Raw genomic sequence first — 20,551 nt, 5'->3', positions numbered from 1 at the left:
TGTATAGAGTTCAGACCTTGCCTTAAAACTCCTGTGCACTATAGGGGACAATAGGCTGGTTGGTCTAGAGTTAGTGCTTGTGTGCAGTGGTTACTTCAGCATCTCTTTGGCTACTATTGCCATTTCTTCTGTATATGTAGCGATAACTATTAGAAACAAGCAAATGGTTCCATTGCATCATGTCACACTACCTCCTGCTACTCTCTGTCCCTGGCAGCAGCAGCTCTCTTGGCTGGGAGCTCCGCTCATATTCCCAGCATCTGTCCTCTGTGGTTATTGTTAAAATTCCCAGTAACCTGACAAAATCAAAACTCTTGAAACTTTAACTTATCAATCAGATTTATATCAGTAAATTCTCACTCCATAAAACGTCCACACAATAAACTCAGATCCAATTCATACTGATAGAAACTGCTCCCCTAGATAAGGCAAATTGTCCTGTAATAATCTGTCCCATTATAAGATATTTATAGCTACCTGTGGCTAATTAAAGCCACACTGATTCGGGTCATCTTTCTTCTCCATCTTCTCGTCTCCTTTCTTCTCTCTCCCTCCTTTCCAAAACTCTGCCCAATGCCTATCTTTTTCACTGCCCAATCACCTGCCTTGCCTTATCTTGTGCCTGCCTTCATCTGCATATAAATAAACATCACACGGGTATAGGCAAAAAAGATCTTTTGGGTGTTATATAAGCATATAAACATAAAATTCGTGTTTCTTATTCTTGTAATGACAGGATTGTGATGACTAGTGCAACCTTGTTTCATGGTTAAGACAAACCTGAACTGCTTGTTGGTGACAGACAGGGTCATAAGCTTATTGACAGCTTTGCCGCTATGTTCATAGTAACAATAGACAGGATTCTTGGTTTTTAAAAATGAGATTCCTAGAAGGTAAAGATAAATGAACATACTTGGAAATACTGAGCAATGTTAGGAAAACTGAAGATTAACTATCCTTTAAAAACAAAATCTTTAAAACCTTTTATTTCTTTTATGCATATGGGTGTTTTGTTTGCATGTATATCTGTGTACCATGTGTGCCTAGTGCCTGAGGTCAGATGATATCGGATCACCTGGAACTGGAGTTGTAATTATGAACCACCAACCTTGTACTGGAGAGGCAGCTAGTGCTCTTAGTTGCTGAGCCATCTCTCCAGCCCCTATTTGTAACATTTGGAACATTGTTCTTTTGATCATTCCTTTTAGATACATAAAATGATGTTATGAAATTGTTACTATAGTTATTGTGTGTCTATGCTTTTTGAATTTTATTTTAAATTTAGAACTTTTAAAAAAAAATCTTTGAAAATGCTATTGTCCATATGCAAATGACCATATGACCATATTTCCTTATCTGCAAATACAGCCAATACCCTTTCTAATGTTTTAGTTGTGCTCCTCTGAGTAATGTTTGGACACAGTTCTCAGATTAGAATATTAGAAATTTTACTCTTATTTTGTTGTGTTGAAGCTTAAACCTAGGGTTTGCTTGATGTGTTGTACCATAGAATTGAACTATTCTCTTAAACTCCTTCAGGCATTTTAAAAGTTCTGTTTTTGCTTTTATTACTAGTACCTAATAGCACCATCTTGTACTCTTAACTATTCAAAGGCTTGGCCTGAGTTGTAAGAACAAAATGTTATCAGTGTTAATATTTTTACATAGTGTATGCCCTGTACTTTACAGTTGTTCGAATTTTTCTCCCCAAAAGCCTAGTCACATACAAGCTTTTTTGTATTAGATTATTTTTTAAGTTTATAAGAACTTCTAATTTTTTTGTCCCACTGAGTTATTAGTCACTGCTAATTTTAATTAGTTGCTAATTTTAATTACAGACTAAAAACTTATTTTCTTCTTGTATATATAAATACATGTTTAGCTGCATGTATGTATGTGCTCTGCAGACATGCAGTGCTTGTGGCACACAGTTGTGAGTTGCCATGTGGATGCTGTGCTGCAAGGAAAGCAAGTCTGAGTAACTGTTAAGCCATGTCTCCAGACCCTTACCTGTAGGTTTTTTCAGATTCTTGGCTCAGGTCAGTCAGCTTGTAGTTTCCATGCCTGTCTCTTCTTCCTCAGGGGATTTCCAAACTAGAGTTCCATTAGGTTTTCAGATTCACAAACTTGGAGAGGTACTTTCTTTCTTCCTACAATTTTTTGCTTTTTTTCAGAATTACTTATTCACTGTTTCAGTTTTTCACTTTATGTACAGTATGAAAGGTCTTTTGGTTTTTAGTTCTGGTAGAACTGTCATAAATCAGACTAAGCATACACTATAGCTTTGCGATTAGTGTAAGTGCTTTTTAGTAGTTCTTTTCCTGATAAACCTCACCTAACAGATGGAGCATAAGGTTTGTGTATTTGTATGCAGGCATGTATGCATGTGCACACATGTCTGCTTTAAGCCAAAGAAGAAATTTTAATTTAAAACATTTGTGTGTGTGTGTGTGTGTGTGTGTGTGTGTGTGTGTGTGTGTACATTCTGCAGCATCTGTAGAGGTCAGAAGACAACTTTCTACCTTTACATTTGTTCTAGAAATTAAAGTCATGTTGCTAAGTATATGTGGTAATCATCTTTACATCTGCTGAGCCATGTAGTTGGCCTCATGTTTACTGTGAGACCCTTTTCATAATTGTACTGGGTCAGTAAGCTTAAATCTCAGTAATCATTTGAGATCATGCTCTGTAACCCTGCCACTGTATAGATTTTCAAGTCCTTTTAAACATCTAGGCCATCAGGTGCATTTTGGTTATTAAATACTTTTTGGTTACTTCTTTCCTAATGTTGAGTAGTTCTGTGTTTTTACATTCTGCAGATCTTAGAGGGATCATTTAGTTTTTTGGTTGGTTTTTGTTTTGTTTGTTTGTTTGGTTTTTTTTTTTTTTTTTTTTTTTTTTTTTTTTTTTTTTTTTTGAGAGATCTTTCACTATGTAGCTTTAACTGAAGCGTAAAAGAAACCCACCTACCTTTTTGAGTGTTCGTGATCAGATGGCATGTGTCACACTGACCTGCGCTGGCATGCTTGTTAAAAGCATGTTTTTTGTTGGCAGTAGCAGTGTTTCTTCTTCTTTTTTTAATTCTTTGTGTCATTTAACTAGGTTTTTTTTTTTTTTTTTTTTTTGAGTTCTTCGTTTATTAATTGCTTTATGGTATACTTTAGTATGTTGAAATGTAAAGTTTAGAATAATTAAAACTTCCTTTGATTCTTGTATTTATAATTCTTGTCTAGGTAGTATTTTAAACTGTAGAATAGACTTTTAACATTGTTTTCTTTTCCTTTTCTTTTGTTTGTTTCTTTTCTTTTCTTTTTTTAGTTGCAACTACTGGCCCTTCAGTATATTATAGTCAGTCACCTGCATATAATTCCCAGTATCTTCTCAGACCAGCAGCTAATGTAACTCCCACAAAGGTAACAAAGGAAAAGTATACAATTATAACTATTTACATTTTAAATGTTTGGGTTTCTTTTAAAGAAATTGAAAGGAGTATTTCAGTATTGGAATATATGTGACCTTTGATATAGACATTTCTTAGTCATCTTATTTTTGTGTTAACAGTAAGTTCAAACATTTGGAATATTTTAAATATAGGTGGTTTTGGTGCTTGTGTTACTGTTTTGATGGGAATAAGGCTAGTATGTTCTTGTTTTGCTAGGCTGGTATGTTGCCATCCTATTGACTCTAACCGGATAGTATGACAGTAACTAAAAATTGACTTCCAGGACAGAGAGCTGGGGATGCATTGGTTCACTTAGATCCCCATTCTTCTGCTTATTATGAACTTGGGCATATATTTTTTAACCTGTGTACCTCTTGGGCCACTTATTTTTAAATGAGAATAATACTACAGTTAATAGAGTTTTTACAGCTCTTAAAGTAAGTTAAAATATTTAGAACAGTGCCTAGTTGATATATTAATAAATGCTTAATGAATTTTAGTAATAATCATCACTGTTAACATCATTTAGTAATTGTTTAGTGAATGAAGAAAATGTTTTTTCGGTTGTACACATTTTTAAGGTGCTGTCATATCAAATATATATTTAGATTTCTTTGCAGCACCATTGGTGTCTCTGTGCATGGGTGCTTTCTGCTGAATGATACTCTAATTTGAGGTTTGTGAGAGTTGATTTGTTGGTAGATTTTTATAGTTTTATGAATAATCTATAAAATGTTTTTTTTTTCTTTTTTTTAGGGTCCAGTTTATGGCATGAATAGGCTTCCACCCCAACAACATATTTATGCATATTCACAACAGATGCACACACCACCAGTACAAAGTTCATCTGCTTGTATGTTCTCTCAGGAAATGTATGGTCCTCCCTTGCGTTTTGAATCTCCTGCAACAGGAATTCTATCACCCAGGGGTGATGATTACTTTAATTACAATGTTCAACAAACAAGCACAAATCCACCTTTGCCAGAACCAGGGTATTTCACAAAGCCTCCACTTGTAGCTCATGCTTCAAGGTCAGGAGAATCAAAGGTTATAGAATTTGGAAAATCTAATTTTGTTCAGCCCATGCAGGGTGAAGTAATAAGGCCACCTTTGACAACACCATCACATACAACACAGCCAACTCCCTTTAAATTTAACTCAAATTTCAAATCAAATGATGGTGACTTCACTTTTTCATCACCACAAGTAGTGACACAGCCTCCTTCAGCAGCTTATAGTAATAGTGAAAGTCTTTTAGGTCTCCTGACTTCAGACAAACCTTTACAAGGAGATGGCTATAGTGGACTAAAACCAATATCAGGTCAAACTGGTGGCTCTCGGAGTACATTCAGTTTTGGAAGCAAAAATACACTTACAGAAAACATGGGCCCAAATCAGCAGAAGAACTTTGGTTTTCGTCGAAGTGATGATATGTTTACTTTTCATGGTCCAGGGAAGTCCATATTTACAACACCTGCTTCAGAGCTGGCAAATAAAAGTCATGAAACAGATGGAGGAAGTGCTCATGGGGATGAGGAGGATGATGGTCCTCACTTTGAGCCTGTGGTACCTCTTCCTGACAAGATAGAAGTAAAAACTGGTGAGGAAGATGAAGAAGAATTCTTTTGCAATCGTGCAAAGTTGTTCCGTTTTGATGGTGAATCCAAAGAATGGAAGGAACGTGGGATAGGCAATGTAAAAATACTAAGGCACAAAACATCTGGTAAAATTCGTCTTCTGATGAGACGAGAGCAAGTATTAAAGATCTGTGCAAATCATTACATAAGCCCAGATATGAAACTGACACCAAATGCTGGCTCAGATAGATCTTTTGTATGGCATGCCCTTGATTATGCAGATGAATTGCCAAAACCAGAACAGCTTGCAATTAGATTCAAAACTCCAGAGGAAGCAGCGCTATTTAAGTGTAAATTTGAAGAGGCCCAGAACATTTTAAAAGCCTTAGGAACAAATGCATCTGCAGCACCAAATCATACTCTAAGAATTGTAAAAGAACCTGCAACTCAGGATAACAAGGATATTTGCAAATCTGTTGGTGGAAACTTGAATTTTGAATTCCAGATCGGAAAGAAGGAAGGGCCTAGCTGGAATTGTAACAGCTGCTCATTTAAAAATGCTGCAACTGCTAAGAAATGTGTTTCATGCCAAAATACAAACCCAACCAATAGCAAAGAACTCCTAGTTGAAAATGGCTTTGCTCCAAAAACTGGCCCAGAAAATGCTCAAGATCGATTTGCATTGATGACTCCAAATAAAGAAGGTCATTGGGATTGCAGTGTTTGTTTAGTAAGAAATGAACCCACTGTATCTAGGTGCATTGCATGTCAGAACACAAAGTCAGCTAACAAAAATGGGTCTTCCTTTGTTCAAACTTCTTTCAAATTTGGACAGGGAGAGCTTCCTAAGTCTGTTGACAGTGACTTCAGATCTGTATTTTCTAAAAAAGAAGGTCAGTGGGATTGTAGTGTATGCCTAGTCCGAAATGAAGGAAGCTCTACAAAATGTGTTGCTTGTCAGAACCCAGGAAAACAGACTCCTGTCTCATCAACTGCTTCTTTTAAGGCTGGAACTTCAGATATAAGTAAAACTTCAAAGAGTGGATTTGATGACATGTTTGCTAAGAAAGAAGGACAGTGGGATTGTAGTTTGTGCTCAGTGAGAAATGAAGCAAATGCTGTGAAATGTGTTGCTTGTCAGAATCCTGTTAAACCAAGTTCGTCCACCACTGTCCCAGCACTGCCCTCTTTCAAGTTTGGTATTTCAGAGAGTAAGCCTTCCAGGAGTGGATTTGAGGGTATGTTCACCAAGAAGGAAGGTCAGTGGGACTGTAGCTTGTGTTTTGTCCGAAATGAAGCAAGTGCTACTCAATGTGTTGCTTGTCAGAATCCAAATAAGCAGAATCAGCCTACATCTACTGTATCGGCGCCTGCCTCTTCAGAGACAAGCACATCTCCAAAGAGTGGATTTGAAGGCTTGTTCACCAAAAAGGAAGGAGAGTGGGAGTGTGCTGTTTGTTCTGTACAAAATGAAAGCTCTTCCTTAAAATGTGTGGCTTGTGATGTCTCCAAACCAACTCATAGGCCTGTTGTAGAAGCTCCTTCAGCTTTCACGGTGGGCTCAAAGTCACAGTTAAATGATTCTGCAGGAAGTCAAGTGGGAACAGAATTCAAGAGTAACTTTCCAGAAAAGAATTTTAAAGTTGGCATTTCAGAGCAGAAATTTAAATTTGGGCATGTAGATCAAGAAAAAACACCTTCCTTTGCCTTTCAGGGTTCTTCTAATACAGAATTTAAGTCAATTAAGGATGGATTTAGTTTTTGCATTCCTGTATCTGCTGATGGGTTTAAATTTGGCATTCAGGAGAAGGGAAATCAAGAGAAGAAGAGTGAGAAAAATCTTGAAAATGATCCTAGTTTCCAAGCTCATGATACTAGCGGTCAGAAAAATGGTAGTGGTGTGGTCTTTGGTCAGACAAGCAGTACCTTCACCTTTGCTGATCTTGCAAAGTCCACTTCAAGAGAAGGATTTCAGTTTGGCAAGAAAGACCCTAATTTTAAGGGATTTTCAGGTGCAGGAGAAAAATTATTCTCATCACAAAGTGGCAAAGTGGATGAGAAAGCAAATACTTCTGATCCTGAGAAAGATGATGATGCCTATAAGACGGAAGATAGCGATGACATCCATTTTGAACCAGTAGTGCAGATGCCAGAAAAAGTGGAACTTGTAACAGGAGAAGAAGATGAAAAAGTTTTGTATTCTCAAAGGGTGAAATTATTTAGATTTGATGCTGAGATAAGTCAGTGGAAAGAAAGGGGTTTGGGGAACTTAAAAATTCTCAAAAATGAAGTCAATGGTAAGCTAAGAATGCTGATGCGCAGAGAACAGGTACTGAAAGTCTGTGCCAATCATTGGATAACCACTACAATGAACCTGAAGCCCCTCTCAGGGTCAGATAGAGCATGGATGTGGCTAGCTAGTGATTTCTCAGATGGTGATGCTAAACTGGAACAACTGGCTGCAAAGTTTAAAACGCCAGAGCTAGCTGAAGAATTCAAGCAGAAATTTGAGGAGTGTCAACGACTTCTCTTAGACATTCCACTTCAGACACCCCATAAACTTGTAGATACTGGCAGGGCTGCTAAACTAATACAGAGAGCTGAGGAAATGAAGAGCGGACTGAAAGATTTCAAAACATTTTTGACAAATGATCAAGTAAAGGTAACAGATGAAGAGAACACAAGTTCAGGTGCAGATGCTTCGAGTGCTTCGGACACTACAGTCAAGCAAAATCCTGATAACACCGGGCCTGCCTTAGAATGGGATAACTATGACTTACGGGAAGACGCCTTGGATGACAGTGTCAGCAGCAGCTCAGTCCATGCTTCTCCATTGGCAAGCAGCCCTGTGCGCAAAAACCTCTTCCGCTTTGGTGAGTCAACTACAGGATTTAACTTCAGTTTTAAGTCTGCTCTGAGTCCATCTAAGTCTCCTGCCAAATTGAACCAGAGTGGAACTTCAGTTGGCACCGATGAAGAATCTGACGTTACTCAAGAAGAAGAGAGAGATGGACAGTACTTTGAACCTGTTGTTCCCTTACCTGATCTAGTTGAAGTATCCAGTGGTGAGGAAAATGAACAAGTTGTTTTTAGTCACAGAGCAAAACTTTATAGATACGATAAAGATGTTGGTCAGTGGAAAGAAAGAGGCATTGGAGATATAAAGATTTTACAGAATTACGATAATAAACAGGTTCGCATAGTAATGAGAAGGGACCAGGTATTAAAACTTTGTGCCAATCACAGAATAACTCCAGATATGACTTTGCAAACTATGAAAGGGACTGAAAGAGTGTGGGTATGGACTGCATGTGATTTTGCAGATGGAGAAAGAAAAATAGAACATTTGGCTGTACGTTTTAAACTACAGGATGTTGCAGACTCATTTAAGAAAATTTTTGATGAAGCAAAAACAGCACAAGAGAAAGATTGTTTGATAACACCTCATGTTTCTCATCTGAGCACCCCTAGAGAGTCACCATGTGGCAAAATTGCTATTGCCGTTTTAGAAGAAAGCACGAGAGAAAGGACAGATCTAACTCGGGGAGACGAGGTGACAGACACAGCTTCAGAACCTGGAGAAGCATCAAGCACTTCTGAAACAACACCTAAAGCAGTGGTTTCTCCTCCCAAGTTTGTATTTGGCTCAGAATCTGTTAAAAGCATTTTTAGCAGTGAAAAACCAAAGCCATTTGCATTTGGCAACAGTTCAGCCACTGGTTCTTTGTTTGGATTTAGTTTTAATGCACCTTTGAAAAATAGCAATAGTGAAATTACTTCAATAGTCCAGAGTGGATCTGAAGGAAAAGTAGCACCTGACAAATGTGAGCTGCCACAGAACTCTGACATCAAGCAATCTTCTGATGGCAAAGTCAAAAGTCTCACTGCCTTTTCAAAAGAGAACTCTTCAGCTAGCTATATATTTAAAACACCAGAAAAAGGTAAGTATTTAATCTTTACAGTCAAGTAGATTTTTAATGTTTACCTTTGACTCTTTATAGGAAACTCATATTTTAGTCAGAGTTGTGTCATAAACACTAGCTTATGAACATTCAAAAGAATTTGAACAGACAAGTTTAATCTCTGAATAAGCTGACTTGTGAATATTCAAACTAGCAGATGATAAGAGATTCATTTTAGCAACTGGAAAGATAGTATCATTATAAAGCAGTGCCAAAGACTCATACACTTGAATCATGAGTATTGAGTCTTTAAATGTAGATTCTTCAATGTTAAATTGTTTTAAAAATCACTTGAAACGTGTTATTGAGAAGTTGCATGTATATTATTTGATTCAGTTAGCAGAGAGACCTTGTGTATAGAATGAGCATGTAAGATAAGCAGAGTGGTGTGCAATGAGAGCTCTCAAGTTTTTTAAGTCATTCACTTTGTTTTACAAGATGTTTAAAAAAAATGAAATATTTTTTATTTTCCTAGGGTTTAATTTTAGCCTTTTTAAATCTAATCCAATGGCCTTTTGGACCAGCGTCCCTACCTCACCACCTGAGAGCAAAGGTATAGAGCTAGCATTCTCAGTGTGAGGTGACTATTAGCCAAGTAATTGCGGCTGTATGGAGTACTTAACACTGCAGTGTGCATGTTAAAGAATGACATTTTACAAAACATACTCTTAAAGTGTTGATGTAACAGCCTTTGATATTACTTTTAAATCTTTATCTGGATGTTGTCTATGTTATTATGCTGTCTTTGCTTCATTTTCAACTCTGCTTAATTAATGTCTGTCTTTGTCTCATTGCTTCACTGAACGTTTCTTTATTCTTTGTAGCTAGTTAATAAAGACCAATTTTTTATTTGATATTTTTTGCATTTTATAGACCAATTTTTTCTAACTGTTGACTTTAGCCACTACTGCCTGCCAATACTCAGATGTGGTGGCAGCAGAGTGTATGTAACACATGTCTAGTTAGGCTTTAGAGACTGTATTTGACCTTGTTTTCAACAGCTATCATTCTATAATTTATGTTCCTTATGTAGTGCAGATTGTTTATAGAAATAAGTGTTACACTTTATTTTTAAGATTTACTTATATATAAGTATACTGCTGTAGCTGTCTTTAGACTCACCTAAAGAGAGCATCAGATCCCATTACAGATGGTTGTGAGCTACCGTGTGGTTGCTGGGATTTGAACTCAGAACCTCTGGAAGAGCAGTCAGTGCTCTTAACCACTGAGCCATCTCTCCAGTCCCAAAGTGTTGCTTCTTGATAGGAATAGTAAGAATGCAGAATTTGTAGAATCTTATTAACAACAAATGAGGGAAATATGTCCAGAAATTCATCTTGGCCTTACAGAAAAATGGGTACCAGTTCTTGTTAGTAATTCCATGCAGTAGAAATACAGTATGATCTATGTGTCTAAAGTATTCTGAGAGCAACATAGGAAACGAAACACAAAGAAATAGGTAGCACTAAAAAAATCAGCTTAATAATTATTCAGTAATAATACATGTATATAAATGTTTCAACTTTTATTCAATTAAGATAAAAAAACAAAGTATTTACATTCTTTTTTTTTTTAATGCCACGCCATTTGAATCCATTGTGTGTGCTCATACTTTTAGTACATTTTAGTTTGACTTAGCCATCTTTCAAGTGCTAGGAAATCATATAAGGGTAGGCTACCATATTGTACAGTGATGCTTTAGAGAATATTTCCCTTGTAGTGGTTGGCACATACCTATTTCATGACTGGTTTTAAGGCACTGATTTATTAGTACCTATGATCTAGAGATTTTTAATATATCAGAACAGACTTTATGAATAGGGTTCCCTTTTCTCTTTCTAAATCTCTGTCCTTTTGTCAGATGGGAGTAGATGCATTGTTTTTAGCCCCGGAAATTGTATTGATACGTAAAGTATCATCACAGAGCAGTTGTTTAATTTGATCTATTTCTTCACTTGGAAGTCTGCCAAAATGGATACAGTGCTATCACCTGCCATCCTTTGCTTTCTTTATGGGAACTAATAAAGGTTGGTTCTGGGTGCACTAATTATGTTGGATAACACCTGAAGCACTCTCAGTTGTAAATGCATGGATACTTTGCTGAATTACTGTTTAGTGTGGTTGTATCAACACTTAGAGATTATGGAAATTAGTAATTTCCAAAGACTAGTAAAAGGATTTTTAAAAGCTTTCTATTCTCTAAGAGTTTTATTAGAACACTAAACCAGGCTTCTAATTCTAATTCAAATTTATGATCATTTTAGAACTTGGTTTGTTTCAAAGTATGTGTTTTTATCAGTGCTGTTTTAACCCACAGATTAAAGTTTCATGTTCATTGTGTTTTTAGTTAGGCTGGTTATGTTGACTTACCAGTTGTTTTGATTTGGTTACAGCACGAGAAAAGAATGAACCTGAAGATCCTTCCTCAGATGCTGAGATTCTCATTGTGTATGAACTTACTCCCACTCCAGAGCAGAAAGCCCTGGCAGAGAGACTTCTGCTTCCCTCAACTTTCTTTTGTTATAAGAATAGGCCAGGTTATGTTAGCGAAGAAGAGGATGGTAAGTTTTTTCTTGTTAATTGATTATCTTAGAAATTGGGAGTATAGTTTACTAATTTAAAGCCTGACTTTTTGCCCAACATGATGGCTCATGCCTATAATTATAGTACCTGATAGGCTGAGGTAGGATGCTTATGAATTCATATTCATGGAGAGTTTCAGGCTAGCATGGGTTAGAGTGAAGCCTCATCTAAAAAAAAAAAGAAGGAATAAAATTGAAACAGACTTAATATCCTTAGAGCTAGGTATTTAGCCTGTGTAAATAAAGTAGTCAGTGGATGAAATGATCAGAAGAATGGCATTCATTAAAGAAACTCTTAAATAGATGGTTATCTTTGAGGAAATTGGAAGTAATAGTAATTCCAGAAGTATTCCAAATATAAAAGGGAGAAGGATAATGTCTGCACAGTCCCAGTAAGATTCTTTGGGCAGTGGTCTAGAATATCACATGGGGCTGGGTGACCACATTGGGAGCTGTGTTGAAATGATAGTGAAAAAGCCTGAGCAGGGCACGAGTGGGAACTAGAGACAGGAATAGAGGTAAAAGGTCAGATAGGTAGAACTGAGGACCATGTGATACAGAAAGGGAAAGAAAATGAAGATCATTTCCAGGTTTGTGGGTAGGAAAACCTAAAAATTTTTACTCAATATAATCAATTGCATTTGAAGATGAAGATTTTGAAATGGCTGTCAAGAAACTTAATGGAAAACTCTATCTGGACGACTCAGAAAAGCCATTGGAAGAAAATCTAGCAGGTATGTTTATACAACTTTTATGTTTTATAAATAAACAGTATTTCTCTATGTAACAGAGCCATGGCTATTCTGGACTCACTTTGTAGACCAGGTTGGCCTTGAATTCACAGCTATCTCTCTCCTTCACTGTTTCTGGGATTAAAGGCAAGTGCCATAACAACCTGGGTAAAGTCTTATCTTTTTATAAAGGTCCCTTTTTCTTTCACTGTGGTAGTATCTGTAATGTCCACTTTTATTTATGAGGTACATTTAAAATATTAAAAGAGTAATGTTAGTTGGAAAACACTGGTTGATTTCTGTAGTCATGGGCTGGCTTCATGAGCATTTATAGCTGTTGTTATGGGGGTCGTTAGATTGCATTGAAGACCTTGCAGACTGACAGTTATGGACTGGTGGGTTTCTGATTGTGTTTTTGTGTTATGGCTTTTTCAGATGACAAGGAATGTGTTATTGTTTGGGAAAAGAAGCCAACAGTTGAAGAGAGAGCAAAAGCAGATACTTTAAAGCTCCCGCCTACCTTTTTCTGTGGAGTCTGCAGTGACACTGATGAGGACAATGGGGAGGATTTTCAGTCAGAGCTTCGGAAAGTTCAGGAAGCCCAGGTTAGAGCGTCTCCATTGTTTGCCTTTCAGTTCTGTTGTCTCTGTTGGTACATTTTAAAATCTTACTATCAAATGGAATACTTGACTTTAGCAAGCACATGTGTTAGAGTATATAAATAGAGAGCCATGTAACTATTCATGAATGAGAACACTCAAAATGATTAAGCTATTGAATCTGAGGCTTAATATCATGTCAATTAAAAGACCACCAGGATTCTTTGTGGATATAAACAAAATTGGCTTTAAAACTTAACAGTTAAATTGTAGCTAATATGAGTAAGTTTGTTTTATCTTTTATTGAAAATATTTTTTTTAATACATAATATATTCTGATTATCATTTTCCATCCTCCCTGCTTCTCCCTGCTTCTTTTCCTATCTGGATCCACTTTGTCTCATTAGAAAATAGGCTTCTAAGGAATGATAGTGCAGGCACTGTACATGCTGCCTCAGTCTCCTGACTGTGTGTGTCTTGATTGTGTTGATGTAGAAGGCATTGTTTCTTGGTTTCCTTTATCCTCTCTTCATCTGCTCTTATTTCTGCTTCTTCTTCAACAGGGTTTCCTGAGCCCTGAGAGAATAAATTTTATAGACACATCATGTTTAGGGCTGAGTTTTCTAAGATCTCTCTCATGAGTAAGAGTTTTTAATCCTAAAGTGATCACAGATTTTTTTGTCAGTTTTGGCATTCCTAGGAAAGACTTTAACTTGGTAAACATTGTTGCTACTTTTAAAAATGGATGTTCCTTGCTTCCATTTAAAAAACAAACAAACAAAAAACCATAAAAACAATACTTTGGTTGGAGGGATGGCTTAGCAGTTAAATGTATACAGCTCTTGCACAGGACTGGAGTTCAGTTTACAATACCCAGGTCAGTCAGCTGACACACTACAACCAGGGCCTTCTTCTACCTTCTTCTGGCCTCTTTGGGTGCCTAATCGTACTTGGGCAGAATCTCTCACATACATACAAGTATAAATTAAAATTTAATTCTGACTTGGAAGTGGTGGCCCACATCTTCAGTTTCATAGAAGCAGAAATCTGAATTCTAGACCAGTCATGGCAACATAGTGAAACCCTACCATTTAAAAAAAGATTTATTTATTTATTATATATAAGTGCACTGTGTCTTCAGACACACCAGAAGAGGGCATCAGATTCCATTACAGATGGTTGTGAGCCACAACATGGTTGCTGGGATTTGAACCCAGGACCTCTGAATGAGCAGTCAGTGCTCTTAACCTCCGGGCCATCTCTCCAGCCTAGTGTTTGATAGCTTTACATAAAGGAACCATACCAGGATTTCGGTTTTCTTAAGTAAGACCTTGAAAACAATTGTTTATTTCTGCTCTTTATTATTTATTTTTTTACCTTGGGTTTATTTTGCTGTTTTTCTGTTTCTCTAATGTGGAAGCATGAGTACAAATTTAAGAGCATATTCATTATTTATACAAATAATATTGTCTCTTAAACATTATTTAGGTACACGAATTTAATGTGTGATATTGTCATTTCTATTCAGGTCAGAGTACTTCCTTGCTATGCTTTTTTACCAATCCTTTAGGCAGTTGTGTGCCATTTAAAATGGTTACTTTGTATATAATGTTTTGTTAGTGATTTATGGATTAAGTTAATTACAGTGTATGAGTAAATTTATAGTTTATATGAGTTTATATAGTTTACATTGTTCCATGTGCTGTTTTTATGGATTCTTACAAATCTGTAATGAACAGTATCTTATAGAATGATTTAATTGCAATAAAAATAAATACTCTATGCCCTGACAACCATTCCCTTTCCTCTGTCATGCCCAGATGTCTGACATACATTAATCTTTTTGCCATGGTTTTCCAGTTCTTGGTTTATAAACTACTACTGAGATTGGGGGCAGGGTAAACAGAAAGGAGTAGCTTAGTGTTAAATCCACCTCCTCACCCCTTAATTTTAGTTCATAGTTTGATTTGAAAAAAAAAAATCCTCCTTAGATGGTTGTGGGGATTTTTTGGTTAATTTCCAGAGTAGACAAAAGAGTTGATTTTGGTCATCATTTTTTGAGAAAAAATACTTACGGTTGGTTGTTCTTACTCTGCCACTCTCATCAGAGAGTAAATTAGTCTTTCATCTTGATCACACTTCTTTATTACTTGTAATTTTTCTTAAGTCTGCTTTGTTTGGTAAAGATTCCGTCTTTTTTATATGTGCAAGATATTAATCTTTGGCTTCATCATTATACCCCCCTCTAACTCCTCACTCTCTTCCTAAACCTTTAAATGTCCTCTGTGTGTTCCTTTTTCATGGAACCAATCCCAGGGCCTTGCAGTTGATGTACAAACATGGTTACTAAGAGAACTCTCCAACCGTGGTGTTTTCTGTTGTAAAAACAAACAAACAAACCTGATTGAATAATCTTTTACTAGTGCTCAGACCATTTGACATTCATTTAATCAGAGAGGTTGGTTCTAAGTTTATTGTTTATTCCTACTTTTGCCTAGTTTTTATTTCTGGTAAATTTCCTGCCTTTTCAGTGGTTACTGTAAAGACATAAAACACATACTAGGAGCTGGAGAGATGGCTCAGTGGTTAAGAGTACTGACTGTTCTTCCAGAGGTCCTGAGTTCAATTCCCAGCAACCACATGGTGGCTCACAACCATCTGTAATGGAATCTGATGTCCTCTTCTGGTGTGTCTGGAGACAGCTACAATGTACTCACATAAAATAAATAAATCTTTAAAACACACCAAACTTTATAGAAACTACCTACTATTTTTCTATATCTTTTGATGGCGGTACAGGATGATTTAATGGTATGTGTTTTTCTTTACCCTTTGCAGAGATCTCAGAATGAGAAGGTGACTGACACAGTTGAGCATATAGGTCAGACTGAAGTAACAAACCCTAAGTCTGAAGAATCTGATTCTGATACCAAGCACAGTAGCTCATCCCCTGTTTCTGGGACTATGGACAAGCCTGTAGATTTGTGCACTAGAAAAGAAACTGACACAGAATTTCCAAGCCAAGGTAAAAGTTGATCATGTGTTTGTATTATGCAATATATAAGATACTGCCTATGTGTTTGAGAAAATAGAGTAGATTCTAAGAACTTAGTTGAAAATGTAGGAGCATAATATATTTTTCATAGTAACCAAACAACTCATATTGCCTTCTCAATAAATGAAACAGTATATAGTAACATTTCATCATTTGGTATATTTTGTTTTATTTTTTAAACATAGGGTCTCTCTGTGTAACCTTGGCTGACCTGGATCTCACTCTGTAGATCAACCGGCCTCACTCTCACAGAGATCTGGCTGCCTTTGCCTCCCCAAGTGCTGGGATTAAAGATGTGCACTACACACCCAACCTGTTGTTCAACTTAAGCTGTTAGAGAACAGAGGGCATTATGATTGACCTATCTGCATTAGAGAGAGTGATTTGCTTGCTTGACAATTTTATTGATGTTATAATGTTTTTACTTGACTATTATTGAGTTATATACTAGTATTACCCAAAAATATTCATGGTGCTTTAGTTATAGATTATTATTTTATAATACTAAAATTTGTACAAGCCACAAAACTCAATTGTCATTTATAGTAATTACTATTAGCATTCTTATGTGTCTCAGTTTTTCTAAGTTTGAAGACGTGTCTTTGTGAATTGCATGAACATTATATTTCCATTTTTTTCCTTTCCAGAAATTATCCCAACATAGGTCACAAATAGCACATTTATGGCACTTAATATACTGGGACAATAAAATAACTTCACAACTAAAAACTCTTGTTTTCAGATAGGCCAAAGAAATTTCAGAGATCACGAAACTAGTAGAATATAGACCAGGTGTCTAAACATAAAGAGGACAGGAAAGTTTAGTGTAAGAGCCTTCTGCTCTTGCCCCGTCCAGTTGCTAGCACCATGGCAGGCAGCACCCATTCCTTCAGCTCTCTTTCTCCTTTCTGGGAGCCTGCACTCACACACGGGCATGCTGAAACACACAACTGGAAATTGTAAATCTTTAGAAAATGTTTAGTATAGGTTTTTTTCTAAGATCTTACCCTTGACTGCTTGTTTGAGTGTGTAAGAACTTTGGTAAAGAGAAATTATGTAGTATTATAATGTACCTTAGTGTGTAGCTCAGTGGATTTTGAAGTGAAGTTGGTTTAGGTTTTAGATTGGTATTCATTGGGCACAGTACCTATAAACTTAATATTACTGAGTAAGCTTGAACTTGAATGTATTTTGTAACTTAAAATATAGTTTTTAGGGCCTGGAGAGATGGCTCAACAGTTAAGAGCACTAATTGCTCTTCCAGAGGTCCTGAGTTCACTTCCCAGCAACCACATGGAGGTGCACAACCATCTGTAGTGGGATCCCATGCCCTCTTCTGGTGTGTCTGAAGACAGCTACAGTGTACTCATATAAATAAAAATAAATCTTAAGAAAATACACACACACACACACACACACACACACACACACACAGTTTATTTAAAAAAAAACTCAAAAAATAGGCTTAAATTTGAAGGTATTTTACAAGAATAAATACTAAATTTAAATGTATTTTATACCTTTTCTCACCATAGTATAGAGAGTCCTGTTCCTTCTGGAACCTGTGTAAGGTTTTTATATATAGTCTATCTCAACTTAAATATGAAATTGTTGTTTTCTTTTGTCAGGGGAAAACAAGGCTGTTTTGTTTGGATTTGGAAGTGGTACAGGCCTATCATTTGCAGACTTGGCTTCAAGTAATTCTGGAGATTTTGCTTTTGGTACTAAAGGTAAGATCAAGAGGAAAGTGACTAATATTGGTGCCATCCAAGTGTAATTGAAAAAAAAAAAACCCAGTCTTTTCCATGTTGTGACTGTAAGTGGAATGGCCCTTCCTTGGTTTACTTATTAGAAATTAGGTTGCACATTCTGTCATTGATGATAATAGCTATAAGAATTTTCTCTTAACTTAGTTTAAGTCAATACTGATAGCCATTCCTTTCCTCATATACATGCATGTCTTTAGTTTTGGAATTATCCTGAACTGGCTTTAAGAGAAATTGGATTAAAAAATTGCATTAAGGTTGTGCAAATTTACTGTTTTAAAGTAAGTTACAAATTAGTGTTCTTTTTCATTTATTAATGGTGCTTATATTTTTAAGATTTATTTATTTGCATGTGCATGTGTGTTCCTTTCGCATGTATGTATTTCTACCACATGTATGAAGTGTCTGTAGAGGGCAGGTCCTCTGGAACTGGAGTTACGGATGGTTATGAGCTGCCATGTGGGTGCTATTTGTTTCAAGTTTATCACCATTAGACTTCAGTGTATTTACTCATGATATTGCATATTGTGAATATAACACAATTTAAATTGGATGTTTGGAGAATAAATTTTAAAATGCTAAAATAATACAAGATTTTAGTTCTAAGTCTTTGCATTTTTAAGTTTGTGCTACTTACAGAAACACATTAAGCTTTTAGACATGAACGATACAGCTAGACAGTGGCGGTGCATACCTCCAGTCTGGGCATTTTTGAAGCAGAGCTAGGTCTCTGAGTTCAAGGCTAGCCTGGCCTACAGAGTGAAGTTCCATGATGACTAGGGCTATACAGTGAAATCCTGTCTCTCCCCCCACCCCAAGCCTCGCCCTCAGCCTCCCCCCAAAAAAAAACGAGAAGGAAGAGAAGAAAGAAAAAAGAAATGTTCTTTATTACAGGGCAGCACAGAGAAAAATCCTTTGTCAAAAAGGAAGCAAAAAGAAGAAATGAGACAGGGTCTTACTTTGTGTCCCTCTTACCTAGCTGGAACTTTTTTTTTTTTTTTTTTAATTTATTTATGTGAGTGCACTGTAGTTGTCAGACTCACCAGAAGAGGGCATCAGATCTCATTACAAATGGTTGTGAGCCACCATGTGAATGCTGGGAATGGAATTCACTCTTAATGTGACTAGACTGGCCTTCAACTCACAAAGATCTCTCTCTTTCTGTCTCCTGAATGCTGGGATTAAAGATGATACCAAGCTTTTAAACTTTAGCTTTAATGTATTTCATAGGTTAGAATTAAAAGATGGGTAGTGAGTAAACCTACCAGTATAGTATATACTTATCCTCCACCCCAACAAAAGCCAAGTGAAAATTGGCACTGATTGCTTATCATCAGTATTGTACAGGTGAGCCTTGTCTTAGTAAATATTATCACTGCACCCTCTCCTCACTCTCTCTCAGTTGTTTCGTTAGCGTAGAAAGTATGAAGTAGATCTTGGTGACATTAGTTTTTCACTTTACATATATTTTATTTATTTTCTTCTATGTTGAATCTTTTAGTTTGCACTTTTTCTGTTTTCTCCCTTTTTGGTGTTGATAGGAAATCACTGTGTAAACTAGGCTTGTCTTGAACTCAAATATCCACCTGCCTCTGCTTCCTCGGTGTTAGTAGTAACACTTTTGCACTTTTTAAAATAGTATTGAACCTATAAATACGATGCAATCACTTGTCATCGAAATTGCCAAAATAATATTTCAAACACCTCAAATAGATGTTTGACATTGTTGAAAATGACATGTACTGATATATTTCATCATTGAAAAGTACTCTACAAAATGCAAAGTTTTTAAATAGACTAATTTATTTATCAGATAAAAATTTCCAGTGGGCAAATACTGGAGCAGCTGTGTTTAGAACACAGTCAACAAGTAAAGGTGGCGATGATGAAGACGGCAGTGATGAGGATGTCGTTCACAATGAGGACATTCACTTTGAACCCATAGTCTCCTTACCAGAGGTAAGTGCCAAGAAGAAAACAGTTTACTAGTCGTGGCGTGTAAAATATGCCCTGAATTTTTTCAAAATTTTGATATCTACATTTTTCTCCAGTACAGTTAAACATTATGTTGTATTTGTTACATTTCCAGACTTTTAAAAATTTATTTATGTGTATGACTTTTGCCTACATGGATGTCTGTACCATGCGTGTGCCTATAGTCCTATCTCCTGAGGGTGTCATATCCCTTTGAATTGGAGTTACATACAGATGGAGTTATAGATGGTTATGAGCTGCCATGTGGGTGCTGAGAATTGAGCCCAGGTCCTCTGGAAGAGCAGCCAGTGTTATTAACTGCTGAGCCATCTCTCCAGCCCAGATATCCAGCCTTTTTGTAGGAATTGTTTTGAGTTTTTTGGGTGTAGTGCTGGGGATACCATCTAGGGCCTTGCTTCTATTAGCAAGCATCTTACTACTTGGGGCCCACTCAGCCTTTCCCTGCACACGTGTGCATCATTGTGTGTATTTTACGAATGGGGTAGGAGGGGGGAAAGAAGTGGGGTATGCACATACCACAGAGTATAAGAGAACACAACAGGTGTGTACATAGTGTTTATGGAGGTCAGAGGATAGGGCTTGAACTCGGGCTTTTAAGATTGTGTAGCTAGCAGGCATGTGTACTCGCTGGCCATCTTGCTCAGCATAGGATTTCTGTTATATCATTAGGAGATCGTGTTGGTCTCCATAAAATAATTTTAGGGTTGAAATAGAGAAGACTGTTGTTAAAAAGTTATTATGTTCATTTTTAGTCTCAGTTACTGTTGCACTACAAGAATCAGCACTGCAGGGCTGGAGAGATGGCTCAGAGGTTGACAGTACTGAGTGTTCTTCCAGATGTC

The 20,551-nt window shown here is 36.6% G+C and overlaps 1 protein-coding gene across 2 annotated transcripts in view; it reads left to right on the top strand.

Annotated features, from left to right (window-relative positions):
- LOC308436581 (E3 SUMO-protein ligase RanBP2) overlaps positions 1–20,551 on the top strand; it is a 51,684-nt gene that overhangs the window by 27,480 nt on the left and 3,653 nt on the right. The window contains exons 19-27 of one of the 2 annotated variants that reach the window (XM_080937548.1): positions 3,319–3,413; positions 4,199–8,960; positions 9,457–9,534; positions 11,375–11,542; positions 12,211–12,297; positions 12,730–12,899; positions 15,732–15,918; positions 17,577–17,678; positions 19,528–19,673. In XM_080937548.1, coding sequence (XP_080793674.1) covers positions 3,319–3,413; positions 4,199–8,960; positions 9,457–9,534; positions 11,375–11,542; positions 12,211–12,297; positions 12,730–12,899; positions 15,732–15,918; positions 17,577–17,678; positions 19,528–19,673 — 5,795 coding nt within the window. The remainder of the gene's footprint in view (positions 1–3,318; positions 3,414–4,198; positions 8,961–9,456; positions 9,535–11,374; positions 11,543–12,210; positions 12,298–12,729; positions 12,900–15,731; positions 15,919–17,576; positions 17,679–19,527; positions 19,674–20,551) is intronic. The other variant, XM_080937549.1, reaches the window with a different exon arrangement.

Source organism: Micromys minutus, assembly GCF_963924665.1.
Source record: "Micromys minutus genome assembly, chromosome: 25".
Taxonomy (NCBI): domain Eukaryota; kingdom Metazoa; phylum Chordata; class Mammalia; order Rodentia; family Muridae; genus Micromys; species Micromys minutus.
The sequence above is the reverse complement of the archived record's forward strand: the minus strand, read 5'-3'. Positions and strand labels throughout refer to the sequence as shown.